Genomic DNA, 15,580 nt, shown 5'->3' with positions numbered 1-15,580 from the left:
CTCCAGTACAGTAGGTGGCGGCATGCACCTAAACGTTGTTTGCAGTCCGCCATTAAATAAGAGAAGAAGAAGAAGAAGCGTGCGCCACTATGAACAAACGCGTTGTTGTGACGTACATTTGATGTGTCGTAGTCCTGTGTCAACATGGCTGCACGCGCTGGAGACAAGCGTGGTCTGAAGCATTTAGATGAATATGAACCAAAACCGGCAAAACACCAAAGAAGTCTGCACGATCAGATGACGGAAAAGCGTCTTGTTGTTGTTTTAGAAGGAGCGACTCTTGAAACCGTAAAGGTAAAAGACAAGGAGGCTCGGTAGAGATATAAACTTTAGAGTTGGACCGGGTGTTGTTCACTTGACATTAATAATATTTTTCATAACCATATGTTTCAGCATTTAAATGTGAACGTGTTTCTGTTCAGGTTGGAAAGACATTTGAGTTGCTGAACTGTGATCAGCATAAGAGTATGATTATGAAGAGTGGAAGAGACCCTGGGAAGATTCGCCCTGATATCACACATCAGGTAAAGCTCTCGAGTGTTTGAAATGCGCGTTCATGTTGTTAGTTTTCGTCATTTAAACCATTTCAATATTATCATGCCCATATTAATCCCCATAATACACCGGGGTTCGTTTTTATCGATTTTTTGGAGATGCATACAAATTCTATAGTTTTAGTAAAGCGTAGTTTTTATAGTTATTTAAGATATCATTAGGCCTATATCTTACTATTTTAATAAAGTTACACCTTTTGCGTTGTCAATTTGGACCAGGACATCAACCGAGGCTTTACAAATGATGTCAGTTATGCAGCAGAATTTAATTATATAGCCCACACACACACACACACACACACACACACACGAGTTCGTTTTTGTCTCTCACGCACTTTTGGGACTGAATTGTGTCGATAAACATTGCAGCATGACAAGTTGATACTGTTCATACTCACATTATATTCTTGTAAATTTCATATGTATGAGAAATTTTTTGTTTTTCTTGCATTAGTGTTTTTTCTGTTGTAATGTAACAGTTCAAATTTTAAAGATTTTTAAAAAGGGCGTACATTTAATAATATGGTAATATCACGCTATCAGTCAAATCTGACATGTTTGCACATTCACTCATTAGTGAGACGTTATTGATCAGATACAATATTGTTTTAGTTGGAAAAATGCAAAGGTATGACTGTTTTAAAAAATGTACATTCCACGGTGTCCAAATGCAGGTTTTGAATTCATTATGAAGGTTTAAACAAGAAAACAAGCCATCTTCTGATGACTTTGACAGTGAGATTTTTATTTGTCCCACATCTGTCCTCTGAATGTCACGTATGCTTTCACACAGTGCCTGCTGATGTTACTGGACAGTCCTTTGAATAGAGCTGGACTGCTGCAAGTGTACATTCACACTGAGAAGAATGTTTTGATCGAGATCAACCCACAGACAAGAATTCCTCGCACCTTTCCACGATTTTGTGGACTGATGGGTAAATTAACATGGAGGCTCCATTTGCACATTGACTGTAATGTCAGTATTGTAACGGGTTACACTATTTTAAGGTGATGTAGTTAGTGTAATTCAAGTAATATTAATTAACTACATGTATTTACTATATGGTTAAATTTAGGGTTAGTTTTTTGGTTAGTTGGGGGGGGGGGTCTTTATTTAAATAAAGAATTTAAGGAAATTAAAAAATTCTAGGTAAAAAGTTCTTGTAGTTGTGAGCTGATCAATTTACATTATTTGCAAGTAATATATTAATATGCATTAATTCACTCTTATTAATGTCGAATACGCAAAATGTTTCCTGTCTCATTAAAATCAGTTATGAATTACATGCATCATGTAAATGATAGCATATTTTCAATTCAAAACGGCAAAATGTGATTGAACTAATAATGACCTGCACTTCTACAGCATTAATTAATCTTAATTTCAGCATTTACTCATACATTATTCAAATCAAAAGTTGTATTTGTTAACATTAGTTAATGCACTGTGAACTAACATGAACAAACATTGAACAGCTATATTTTTTAATTAAATAACATTAACAAAGATGAATAAATACTGTAGCCACTCCTGGGCAAAAGAAAAATGGCAAAATATTTAGTGGTCTTTTAATGGTTTTAACCATTTTAATCACAAATCACTAGTCAGGAAATTAGCAAGAATTGCACAAATACTGTAGATAATGTAACTTAGCACAGAATAGCCTTCTCCAACTTGCAGACAGCTTTTTACAGGAAGAGTCAGTGTTGTTTCACTCAATGTTGATGGCTTCAAACAGTGAGTTGTTGAAAAATGTCTCCTAGTTAGTTTGTTTAATGTGAGACCAAATATTCTCTTTAGGGTTCAAATCTGGACTCTGACAAGCCAAAACATGAGCCTGATGGACTTGTTCTCAAGCCACTTCTTGGTTGTCTTTGAAATTTGGGCAGGATCATTGTCTTGTTGAAAAATATCTGATCATTCCTCCTTAGATAATAACTTTTTAATTGTGGGAAGCAAGCCATTCTGCAATATTCTTCTGTATTTCTCAGCATATTTTCGAAGACACTTCTCTGGAGCATCACCATGTTTCATTGTGATTATTTACACCACACACAACTTCCCATATTCTGCCAAAACTACATTACATCTTTGATGTTTTGCTTCGACAGCAGGGGCTTTTTAAGTAGTTAATTTGCTTACATTTTTGGTAATGAACCAATAATTTGTGGTTAAGGCAATTAATAGCTTAGTTTAGTAATTTTGGGCTTGGCCCATTTTTTTGCCCAGGAGTGTACTTTATTTACTATCATTACTATAGTAAGTACATGTGATTTGTAACAACACCTTAAAATAAAGTGTTACCTTGTAATGCAAAAAAACCCTGTAATGTTGTATGTTAATTTAGTTTCCTACAATTTGTCCTCCTATAGTCCAGCTCCTGCACAAGTTGTGTGTGAGAGCAGCGGATGGCTCTCAGCGTCTTTTGAGGCTCATTAAAAACCCAGTGTCGGACCACCTGCCACCTGGATGCCCCCGGTTTTCCACATCGTTCAAAGCAGGAGATGCTGTATGTCCCAGAACAATCATCCCTAAAGATGGACCTGCCGCTATTGTCATTGGAGCATTTGCGCATGGAGCGGTGAGTCGAAAATATACTCTCCATGCATAGAAAATGATTTCATAAACATGAATTTTCATCACTAAATCAGCATACTAAATTCTGTTTCTCAATCCTGATGTAGGTGAATGTCGACTACACAGAGAAGACCTTGTCCATCAGTAACTATCCTCTATCTGCAGCTCTCACCTGTGCCAAGATGTGTTCAGCGTTTGAGGAGGTCTGGGGAGTCTTATGACAAAACCAAACTGATATGAACTGTCACGTTTCTGCCTGATTAGGGAACAGACCTTTGGACCGCATTCTGTGTGTATGTTTCATATGTGACGTCACAACAGAGGAGGTTATTTCATGTATTATAACACAATTTTAACAGGCTGAAGCAAATAGTACTCTTTAAATGTGGGGTATTAAACCTAAACCTTTTTGTATAGGTTTACACGTTTAATAATAAACCCAGATTTGCATTTAAATCTGTTTCTGATATGTAAAACAACACTTTTCCTTTTTTTTTTTTTCTCCTTGCAATAAAATGGATGTTTCAAATTCTCTTTTAAAATCAGGTACTTCAGCTTTATTCTTATGTTCTTCATTCCCACTAGACAACTTCAAAAACAGTCTCTCCTCCTTTGTTCAGTCTCTCTGGACTCTTTAGCTTCCTTTATCTTCAACTTTGCTTTAGATGTTTTGTTTGTTCTGTCTAGGCTTGATGTTGTTTCTCCCTTCTTGGTTTGTTCTTTATTTATTTCCACAGTTGGCACATTTCCTAACAGGTGTCAGTTTTGTTTTTGTTTTTTTGAGTTCCTGCCTCAGATTTAGTATGTTGGCCATCTGAAGGTTTTGGCTAATTGCTTTTGTAGTTTTTCTATTATTCAAGACTTTTTTTCTCATGCAACAGAAAATTACAACACCATTATTTCTATTTTCAAGAGGCTAAATGTTAATATGTTCACACAGGAAAAGAACTTGGAAATGAATACCCTTAAACAGTGAGCTGAAATCTGATATAATATAAAAGTCATGGAAATGCTTATATGTACTCCACCCAGTTATTACATTTTTCTTTATGAACTAGTCATTGTCTACATGGTGATTTGTGAGAAGTGTTCTTTCCGTTTAACCTGAATAATTCAAATTCATTGAATTCAGATAGAACGATCGATAGATGGATGGAACAATAGAATGATCAATAGATAGATTGAAAGATCGATAGACAGAACAATAGATAGAAAGTTTGAAAGATAGATAGAATGATCAATCACTAGATTGACGATAGATAGAAAGATATAACGATCGATAGATAGAAAGATTTATTTGAACTAAGATATAACGATCGATAGATAGAAAAATAAAACAATCGATAGAATGGTTGATTAATAACGATAGAACAAATGATAGATGGAAGTTGGAACAATACAGAACTATCGATAGAAAGATATGATCGATAGATAGAACGATCGATAGTTTGAAAGACAGAACAATCGATAGTTAGAAAGAAAAAATTATCGATAGATAGAATTATTTATGCAACTTATTTAGGACGCCATTGGACAGACATCCACACAGGACTACAAAATACAAAACTTTTATTAACCAGAAAGCATATGTACATGACGCAGAATGTACATTGTCAGAAGTCAAGCAGTCTTTCAAGAGCTATCGTCCTTTTCTTCTACAGCCGCCAGTACAGAAGAGCTGCTGGCGTTCATCGGCTCCTCAGTGGAGTTCTCCAGAAGAGTCTCCTCCAGTTCAGCCGCTGATTCCTCGCTCATCTCTGGACCATGGCAATCTTTAGATTCGTCTAGCGCCGATTTCTCTGTGTCTATCGGATCCAGGTAGTGACAAACTGCGCTCTTGCGTCCGAAAGACTCCTCATCCTGGAGAGCCAGCACCTCTATGCGGTTAGAGACGGGCTCGTCCTCCTTCCTCTCAGAGAGAAACGTCCGCTGCAGCATCAGCTTCTTCATTGTGTGACATTTGTATTTAAGGACTGGTTTAGAGTCTGCACCATCCTCTTCAAAAAACACACATGTTCCGATGGCGTCCTCGTATTCTCCAGCGAACAGATACCGGCCCACCTGCATCATGGGCTGCTCGCTGTCGATGTCCACTATCTTACAGGTGCTCTGCCGACTGGACAGTAAATCAGAGCCGATCATTCCAGACAGTTCCGCCACAACCAACTGCTCCTCCTCCTCCCATTCATCCTCCATGCCAGTTGTGTTCACTCAACCCTTGAGTTGAAGCTCTCTCCGACAACTTCAAGTTGGGAATTTCCTTCGCAGAATGTGCGCGACGGAAGTAGTAATGTGTGCGATTCATTTACGCGAATCGGTTCTTTCGAACAGTTCGGTTTTAAGAACCGGCTCAAAGACGATAAATGTTTTACGTACACTCGCTGCTGATTGCTGGTTTTAAAGTTTTTAAATAAAGGCCTTTATTGCAGTTTCATGTGTCCCAGTTCATTTTGTTGCAACCATAATTCAGCTTGAACACTTAGAGCCTAAATAAAATGTTCATTTTACGTCAGTAAGTAACTTAACTTACTTAAATTATTTTGTCAAGAAACGTTCTTGTATATTTAAGTAAAAGTTAAAACAGTGTGTCATATGTGAGTGTGTGTTTGTGATATTCGTCTATTGAAGTAAATTAATTTAAACCCCCGTTTACCTGAAGAAGAAAAAGCGAGGAGGAAACAAAATCCACCGATTTAGAAAAGATCCGACTCCAAAGAATGAATCGTTCACGAATCGGGCATCGCTAACAACTTCCGGGAGACCAACGTGTGCTGCTGTAGTCACATGTGCGCTAGTCCACGGCAGCATGAGAGGCACATGGCAACTTTCGTAAATTAAAGCTACAATTTCTCGGAGTGTTCTAGAGAAGATCGAGATAATCGCAAGAACTTGTTTTTGTTAAACAGTAAGTATCTGTGGGTTTACAGTTACTACTTTTGTGTCTTAATCGGTTCACAGTAAGCTAGTCTCGTAGTTTGCAGCGTGCTAGTAAATTGTGCGCAAAATACAACCTAATGTGTTCTATCTAAATATGATATTGAATTTACTACAATAATATAAACATAATGGGCCTACATTTTATTGACCTAATGAATATAGTAGCATTAACTTACAAGTGTTACATTGTGGAAGCAGCATCACGCTCCGATCTGTCAATCAAACAGCCATTTATGCAAGTAAAAGCTGTATTTGTCACGATTACAAGCCATACATCTATTTTAATACAATGAAAGCTTTGAATTGTGTAGATGGCTATGTTTACATGAGAGTGATATTATACAGTATGAAAGCCACATGGGACATGGCAACCCACATGCTGTACTGGTTTTTGTGTTTCAAACCTTATAATAATCATGTTTTTACTTCTGCTCAAATCTGTTTTATTGATTACTTGTTTTGTTACCCCAGAACAACTTTGTAGTGTCAATCATGGGCAGAAAGTTGGATCCCTCCATGAGGGTGAAAAGAGGACCTGGACGTAAGGCTAGGAAACAGAAGGGAGCCGAAACTGAGCTGGCCAAGTTTTTGGTTGATGGTAAATCACACATACTTTGAGTGATTATTCCATTCATTCATTCATTCATTCATTCATGGTTGAGATATATAATGACTATATGTGCATAAATTCAAACAGTTATAACAATGTTTTAAATAAGTTATAACAGTTGTTATCTTCTGTTCACAGATGAGGGGCCTAAAAAACTTTCAAGTAGAGGAAGAAAACGGTAACATTCTTTTGATTTAGGAGTTTTTTTTCCTTAGCTTTCTGATGATAACTTGTCATTTATTATTATTATTATTTAAATTTCAACAGAGCTGTAAAGAGAACTCAAGTGACCAAAAAACCCAAACAAGAGGAAAAGCCCAAAAAAGGTATATAAAGGTTTAAAAATGAAACAAAAATGGAATAACTATGTTTATACACCGTTGAATTTGCGAATCAATTCATATTTATTGCAGGATTCTCAGATGAGAATAGTGAATGGCTCAAACCAGCACAGAGGAAACGAAAGATTGAAGAATGCGAGGAAGACGAGGACAGCGACAGCCAATGGGAAGAAGAAGATGATGATGATGTTGTAAAGGACTTAGATCACAAGGGAATGGCGAAAGAAGATGATGATGATGATGATGATGATGAAGAAATGGTGGATGACTATGGTGCTGATGAAGGGGATGAACAAGACAGTGATGGAGAAGAGGTATGAAACAAACATTTGTATAGAGAAAATTACCTTTTGTGTAGTATTTCACATTTCTCCATTAAACATCCGGATGTCCTACTACTACTTTTGATAAATGTGAAGTTTGGGAGCACAAAACACTGTATCCCACAATGGAGTGTGCTTGACTTTCCATTTCTATGAAAGATAACTGGAAGTGATGTCAACAGCAGTTTTAACTTATCTCATCAAAATGTAGATCGTTACAGTACTATACAATCTATATTTTAATAATAATTAAAAAGAAAGAGTCTGCATTGTATTCCAAGCATAGCCAATTCCTAATTGTGTCCCATCATCCTTTGCCGTGTCAGCTTCTGCCAATAGAGAAAGCTGCAAGAAAACAGAAAAAACAAACAAGCATGAAACCAGAGAGTGATGATGATGATGATGATGACGATGATGATGATGAAGAAGAGGGAAAGAAAGATTTAAAGGAAGATGAGGAGGAAGAGGATACTGTGCAGGCAAATATTGACGAGACGGAACAATTCAAACTCCCTGCTGCGGCGGATAGAGCCAAGGAAGGTAAGGAAGTCCAACTTTTTTTGTCATCAAACTACAGATTTTCACAGCCACCCAGATTTTGTGTGATCTAGAGGTGTATTCTAAGTCGCCGCCCTCCGTCTCGCGTGTATCTAGGTCTTTTACTGATGGACTTACAGACCATCCATCAGAGGATCAAAGATAATGTGGATGTGCTGTCTCACTTCAGTGAGAAGAGAGAGGAAGGCAAGGAAAGATCGGAGTATCTCTCTCTGCTGCGCTCTGACCTCTGCACCTATTACAGCTACAACCCTTTCCTCATCAGCAAACTCATGGACCTGTTCTCTCTCTCTGAGGTGTGTGTGTGTTTGTATGTGCTCTTGCTTTTTAGTCTGTAATGATGAGTAACTTGGCATGACAGATTTTATTGCTGAAGTATAGATGCTTCCCGTTTTTAGTACCACCCATCTGCTTCCTCACAAGGTGTGTGGCTATGCTAACGGGATAAAGCAAATGTCTGTCAAGATCTGAAGGGGTGGATGGTCACACCCCCTCCACCTCTATATGAATTGACAGTACATCTATATCAGAACCAAATTCTTTGTTAAACTTTGGAAAGGTTTTTTGTGCCAAATATATTGATATACAAATACACATTTTCTGTTTCAGCTGATTGATTTTCTTGAAGCCAATGAAATTCACAGGCCAGTCACCATCAGAACCAACACCCTGAAAACCAGAAGGAGAGACTTGGCTCAGGTCTGGAAAGTCTTCTTTTTTGAATCTTTTTCCAAAATGTTGTGATATTTTGTATGAGAGGCTCCATTTACGCCTGGTTTGTGATCGAATGGTGCTAAATGATATTGGGTTCTAAAACATGATCCAATTACTGAAACCTCATAAGAGCTAGTGAGAAACACGTTACCACATCGAAGTTGTTAAATGCTAATGTATCCTGATCCACCCGGACATCGAAAAGTTAATGCCCATAAGGTAAACGCCCAGGTGCGTATGTTCCAACTAAGCCTAGTTTTGACGTAAACGAGCACTAAGTTACTTATAACTTTTGTGCAACTAAATATTTTTTGCTTTGATTATTAGTTGAAACATTTATTTTTATGAATATTTACTAACCTACTGGCATGCGTGCAGCATCATGCAATAATAAAGGTTTACAGTAACGGATGCGACTGTTAATGCGTTATTCGTAGTGACCCATGATATATTTATTTCACTTCCTTCCTAGAATGAGCAGTTTGCGACATTGCGTGATAAACATTAACAGCACTGGTATCAGAAAACATTCAGTGGCAGACGTGCGTTTTATTGACATTTATTTTAGAATATCATTAAATTAGGCTATTTATTTAGGAATTTGTGTCACAGTTATGTCAGTATAGCTGTTGAACTCGTCTGTCAGTCGCTACTGGAGGTGCACAACATACGGCGACATGTTCCGCGACATGTCGTCAGTGTTTCACAACATTGTCAGTGGCACATGCCACTATCCTCTGGCACATGCCAATGAAGACTGGATGTGCCACTAAGCCTAGCGATGTGTCATTGGCTTCTGTGCGTCAGATGCCATGTCACTTAATGTTATTACCGCCTTGGTAAATATCATATTATGCGACTGCAAGTTACTTTATGGAGAGCTTATGACGTCCCAGCTATGTTTTGCTTTAAAAACAAATGGTGCACCTGAATAGGACTTTGACTAAAACATAGAGTTTTAAACCTGCTTTTAGCCTCTTAAAGGGATAGTTCACTTTGAAATTAATTTTTGGTATGTTTTAGCTTACCTCAAGGGCATCCAAGATGTAGGTGTCTTTTTTCCCGCAGTAGTTTCAATTTTGATATTTTTAGGTCAAACCGTTCTTGTCTGTCAGTCATATAATGCAGGTCGATGGTCACCACCTCAAAGAGCAAGCACAGAGTCCAAATTAAAACAATTCCCCGTCGTCCAAATTAAACAATTCCCCATCGTAAGTACACATTGATGGCCTAAGACACGAAACGAGCGGTTTGTGTGAGAAAACGAACAGTATTTATATCGTTTTTACCTCTTATACACAGCCACGTCGAAGTGATCTGATCTGACGTGTGCGCAGACTGGTGCATAGATATATACACTAGATGTCGCCTTAAAGACATTCGTTCCAATAAACTGCCGTAGACAAGGCGACATCTAGTGTGTATATATCTATGCACCAGTCTGCGCACACGTCAGATCAGATCACTTCGACGTGGCTGTGTATAAGAGGTAAAAACGATATAAATACTGTTCGTTTTCTCACACAAACCGCTCGTTTCGTGTCTTAGGCCATCAATGTGTACTTACGATGGGGAATTGTTTAATTTGGACGACGGGGAATTGTTTTAATTTGGACTCTGTGCTTGCTCTTTGAGGTGGTGACCATCGACCTGCATTATATGACTGACAGACAAGAACGGTTTGACCTAAAAATATCAAAATTGAAACTACTGCGGAAAAAAAGACACCTACATCTTGGATGCCCTTGAGGTAAGCTAAAACATACCAAAATTTAATTTCAAAGTGAACTATCCCTTTAACATCCTTGATGTGTCATTACAAGTGCCCAGCCATTGTGAGTGATTCCTTCAGAGTGAACGCGGTGAATCTGACTGCAGTAGATGTGAAAGATATGAATAAAAATGATGTTAATTCAGCCAGCGCACATACCTGTATTTTCTTCCTGTTTTCGGTCGAAGTCCACAGTAGTCGATTGTCGAGTTCACGCGCATAGGTTTAGTATCAATGATCACGCGCGTGAACTCGACAATCGACTACTGTGGACTTCGACCGAAAACAGGAAGAAAATACAGGTATGTGCGCTGGCTGAATTAACATCATCTACTGCAGTCAGATTCACCGCGTTCACTCTGAAGGAATCACTCACAATGGCTGGGCACTTGTAATGACACATCAAGGATGTTAAGAGGCTAAAAGCAGGTTTAAAACTTGCCCCATTGAAGTCAACAGGGTGCAAATTTTAAAAAGAGGATAACACGGTGTAGGCAACACCGATTTTTGTCGTTGGTCTCTGTACTGACAGCACTCCAAATTTACAAAAAAATTAGCTCAATGTTAAAATTGACCGGAGTTCTCCTTTAATACACACTTCTTTATTGGCATCTATAGTTCCATAAATAACCATTCTCTTCCATAAAATATTCTTTATCATAGAAAGGTTCTTTAGATTTTTAAAGTGTTATTTACACTAAGAAAAGAGGTTATTTAAGACTTGTTCACAGAAAGGTGCTTTGGGGAACCAAAAATGGTTCTTCTTTAGCATCACTGAGAAAACCCCCTTTAGGAACCTTTCTTTTTTTTAAGAGATTACCAAGCATCACGTCTGACCAAAACGGATGTTAATAACAGGTGTAAACAAACCCAAAATGCCATTGACGCATGTCAGTCTGGTTCACAAATGGATCCTGGTTCTTATGACTTCTGTTTTTTTTAACAGGCTTTGATTAACAGAGGAGTAAACCTGGATCCATTGGGGAAATGGTCCAAAACGGGGCTGGTTATCTATGACTCTTCTGTTCCCATAGGTCAGTTCCAGTGTCATTTCAAAATAACATTGTTTTTCTTTGTTCTTGATTTACTGTTGATTGTAAGTGTTAATTGTAATTTTCTTTTTCATACAGGAGCAACTCCAGAATATTTGGCAGGCCAGTACATGCTGCAAGGGGCATCATCATTTCTTCCTGTAATGGCGCTGTCTCCCCAGGAGGGGGAGTCAATGTTAGACATGAGTGCCGCTCCAGGAGGCAAGACCACATATATGGGTGAGCATATGCTTCTCCATGGCAGTCACACCAACTGCTGTTTTTGTGAAGTGGCTAATCTCAGAGTCTTTTTATTTTTTGGCACCAAAGAATAAAAGTCATGTAGAAATAATGCACATGATTGCCTTTCTACAATGTTGTGTTAAAAAGCAAGCATCAGGAAATGATTCTGGAGTGTCTAAAGCCAAAATGTGTATCATTTGTGTGATGCAGCTCAGCTCATGAGGAACACAGGCATGATTGTGGCTAATGACGCAAATGCAGAGAGACTGAAGAGCGTGGTGGGAAACATCCATCGTCTCGGTGTCACTAATGCGGTCATCTGCAACTATGACGGCAGACAATTCCCAAAGGTCCGCATTGTCCGTTTTTAATTTTCTGTCTTAGAATATTTTGTTTTTAGTTAACCATGTTGTCATTAAAAATGCTTTTTTTTTCCTGCTTTGTTTTTGGCATCATTCCCCTAAGCAGTGTCTAATCTGAGGTGTTTCATTTTGTGTTGTAGGTAATGGGAGGTTTCGACAGAGTGCTTTTGGATGCTCCTTGCTCCGGGACAGGAGTCATTTCCAAAGATCCAGCAGTTAAAACCAACAAGGTGATTCTGTTCTGAAAGTCACCCATTTTCATTCTTTTGGCATTTGATGTTAAAGTTTTTAAAGACTTCCTTCAGCCTTTATTCTGAAGGATTTGTTTAGTTTTTGCACATCCTCCATTCAGAATTCTAAAGCATTTCTCTCTTTCTCAGGATGAGGCTGATATTCTTCGCTCGGCTCACCTGCAGAAGGAGCTCATCCTGTCTGCTATCGACTCTGTCAATGCTGATTCTTCAACCGGCGGATACCTTGTTTATTCCACATGCTCTATTATGGTGAGTTAACCAATACAGATTCATTTATTTTAGTCTCTGACATCCAGTGTGCAGAACATATCTGATATCTGTCTTATTTTTGCACTTTAGTAACTGAATAGAAATTTCAATAACTGCAATAAACTATAATTTAGGTCTATAGATTAAAGGGGGAAACAACTTTTAAATATGTAATTTTGGTGATCAAAGATAAGTTTTAAAGGATAAAATTAACTACAGGGGTACATTAAATTTTAGTTTTATATATTAAAAATTAGGTTGAAGTATCCACTACCCTTACTACAAAAGTTTGGGATTGGTATAATTATTTCATGCTAAATTAATCAAAGCACAATTTAAAATAACTATTTTCTGTTTTAAAATGAATTTTCAACAGCCATTACTCTAGTCTTGAAATGTCTGGATGATTGCATTTTATGTCCTCCTAAATATTCTTATGAAGATTTGATTTGTCTTCCCCATAGGTGGAGGAGAATGAGTGGGTTGTGGACTATGCTCTGAAGAAGAGAAATGTTAAGCTGGTCCCTGCTGGACTGGACTTTGGCAAGGAGGGATTCACCAGGTAATGAGGCCTTATTTGAGATCCATCTACAATAATAAAGGCTGTACTCCCAGAAACTGAGTTATGCGAGTGAGTTTGCCAGGGAAAGTGTATTAAATAATGCACATCTCTTTTCCACAGATTCAAAGAGAGACGTTTCCATCCCTCTCTCAAACTGTCTCGCCGATTCTACCCTCACTCCCACAACATGGATGGATTTTTTGTGGCCAAGCTAAAGAAGCTGTCTAACACAATCCCTACTGCAGCAAAAGAAACAGGTGCGTAGTTATTTCCCATGGTTTCCACAACTTGTTTTTTTCTATCTGATGTTAATGTTTTGAATTTATTTTTCAGAAAATGAAGAAGAATCTACAAAAATGGAGACTTCAGCCTCATCGGAGCAGATCCAAAAGCCAGAATCTAAGGAACAGAAGCCCGCTTCAACTAAAGCAAAAAGCAACATGGGCAAGAAGCAGAAATTAAAACAGAACAAATCTGAGACGCCCATCATCACAAAGAAAGCTGGAGTGAAATCTGAGAATAAGAAATCTGATGGTCCCAAAAAAGCCAAAATTGCCAAGTTGGATGGTAAAACTTCCAAAAAGGTTGAGAAACCTGTAAAAAAGCAGAAGGTAAAGGAACTGAACGGAGATTCAACGAAAGAGGTAGTAAAGGAGAAGAAAAAGGGGAGCCAGTTTGAGAAGAAAAACAAAATGAAAAAGAAGAACTTGAAGAAAAGAATGGGGAAAAACAAATTTAAGAAGTTAAAAAATGTCCTTGGACAAGACGAAAGTGGCCAGTGAGATTCATTGCTATGAATTGACATGGACCTGTATGCTCAGGACTGGGGTCCGTCAGTGGTTTGACACAAAGCCGGAAGTTTAACCAATCCCAGCCTGCTTTTGAGGACTCAAAGATCATCCTTCAGAAATGTACACAATGATTTTGTGTATTTTATCTTGCTTCTCAATACTTTTGTCAACCTTATTGCTTTACCGTGAGGTTTTCTTCAACCTTGTGGTATGTGTTATAAATGTATACTGTCCGTCTGAATGGATTTTGTTTTGAATAAGAAACATTTAACTGAAATTCTGCCAAGGAATGAGTATGTGGTCTGTTTTCTTCCCTCATACCCAATTAAAGAGAAAGTTTCATAAACGGTATGGTGTCTGAAAAAGCGAAGTCTGAAACCTTAATGTACTTTGGTTATAGCCTTCCTTGGGAAGAGAATATTAACCTGACCTTTCAAGCTTTCAGAACATCACCTCAGAAATCAGATCAAAAACTGTTGAGGTAGAAGTGAAACTTTCCTTTGAGCCTGAGTGCATCACGACTGCTGTACAGCAAAGCCTATTGACTTCACTTTTCACTTCCACATCGCTTCGCTCCCGCCACAGAGCATTTATCAACGCGCAAAGTTTTCTTCAGGTTCAAATGGCTAAAACGCTCAATAGATGAACTTCAGCTATGTGCGATCTTTCTTCCCACCCTTTTGGCCCAGTGCCTGTGTAGTCATGGTGACGCACTTATCGTATTGTGCATGGTGAAGCCCTGAGCTCGTAACCTCCGAACTGCGATGTTTTCTCTCTGCTTGCATGAGATCCTTCTGTCTCCACAAAAGATGGCCCAAAACACCACAATTATCACCACTTGTTCCTCCCAGAGCTGTTAATTCTGTTGAAATGAAGCGCATGTGTAGGCAAAGCGTTCATTTTAATCACATTGCAGTGATTGCATGCAAGGAGATAATTTAAGGTTGTGCCTGAAGGGTAAATGAAGCCATTCAGCAGGCCTGTGGGTAAAGCGTTTTCGATCAGACTGGTTTGACACCCCACTGATTAAGTGGTATTGTAGAAGGATAATTATCATGATCACCTGAACATATGATTGCAGGGGTTGGAGTGTCCAGTCTATCTTTAATAAGAACTACTGCTCATGGTTTGTACTGTTCAGATGAGTTTTCGCTTCTTGTGTATCTCCAGTATTTTCACACTAACTTTTTGATTTTGGGGGAGTTGCATCTGACACGCCGTGAAAGTGTGCACTCTTGAGTTTAGCGCCATACTCCATAACCCATAATCATATTATCGTAAACTACACATTACACATCCCTAATTCATAATACTTGTAAAACAGTAGGTGAAGTATCTGGATGACCTACTACTTCTGATGAGACTTCTCACTGTGCTTCTAGTAGACTATCCCACGAGGCCACAGGAGAGGAGTTGACTTGGCAGTAAAGGCAAAGATGTTTTAAGGCCCTTCAAAAAGAATGGAATATATTTTCTTTCTCTTTGTATTTTTATATCAATATGGTACAAGATTATCCTATTTGAATCAATAGGATAAATGTGTTGGGTAAAAAGTAATAAAATAGTAGTTTATATTACCTAAAATGCGTAATGTAATAGATTACGTTACTGACTTCATTTTTCATCATGTTATTTACAATCAGTGACGGACTACAGTACTACTTAAAAATGGTCACATGACAAATGTATTACATAAAGATTC

At 38.1% G+C, this 15,580-nt stretch overlaps 3 protein-coding genes across 3 annotated transcripts; 2 read left to right on the top strand and 1 right to left on the bottom strand.

Moving 5' to 3' along the window:
- The first annotated feature begins 71 nt into the window (after positions 1–71).
- emg1 (EMG1 N1-specific pseudouridine methyltransferase) lies at positions 72–3,710 on the top strand. Its single transcript, XM_082150477.1, has 5 exons — positions 72–294; positions 423–524; positions 1,348–1,489; positions 2,928–3,136; positions 3,240–3,710. The coding sequence occupies exons 1-5, from the start codon at positions 145–147 to the stop codon at positions 3,351–3,353; spliced, it is 717 nt and encodes a 238-aa protein (XP_082006603.1). The 5' UTR covers positions 72–144; the 3' UTR covers positions 3,354–3,710.
- Positions 3,711–4,684: 974 nt separating this feature from the next.
- On the bottom strand, positions 4,685–5,501 carry gtf3c6 (general transcription factor IIIC, polypeptide 6, alpha). Its single transcript, XM_082149138.1, has one exon. It carries the CDS (start codon positions 5,326–5,328, stop codon positions 4,765–4,767), a length of 564 nt encoding a protein of 187 aa, XP_082005264.1. The 5' UTR covers positions 5,329–5,501; the 3' UTR covers positions 4,685–4,764.
- A 377-nt stretch (positions 5,502–5,878) lies between these two features.
- On the top strand, positions 5,879–14,229 carry nop2 (NOP2 nucleolar protein homolog (yeast)). The gene is made up of 16 exons (XM_082149137.1): positions 5,879–6,037; positions 6,541–6,667; positions 6,818–6,857; positions 6,947–7,005; positions 7,093–7,334; positions 7,670–7,883; positions 7,998–8,197; positions 8,511–8,600; positions 11,333–11,420; positions 11,517–11,657; positions 11,871–12,010; positions 12,163–12,252; positions 12,403–12,525; positions 12,990–13,087; positions 13,208–13,344; positions 13,421–14,229. The coding sequence occupies exons 2-16, from the start codon at positions 6,562–6,564 to the stop codon at positions 13,867–13,869; spliced, it is 2,217 nt and encodes a 738-aa protein (XP_082005263.1). The 5' UTR covers positions 5,879–6,037; positions 6,541–6,561; the 3' UTR covers positions 13,870–14,229.
- The last annotated feature ends 1,351 nt before the right edge of the window (positions 14,230–15,580 follow it).

Source organism: Leuciscus leuciscus, assembly GCF_965113295.1.
Source record: "Leuciscus leuciscus genome assembly, chromosome: 20".
Taxonomy (NCBI): Eukaryota; Metazoa; Chordata; class Actinopteri; order Cypriniformes; family Leuciscidae; genus Leuciscus; species Leuciscus leuciscus.
The sequence above is the reverse complement of the archived record's forward strand: the minus strand, read 5'-3'. Positions and strand labels throughout refer to the sequence as shown.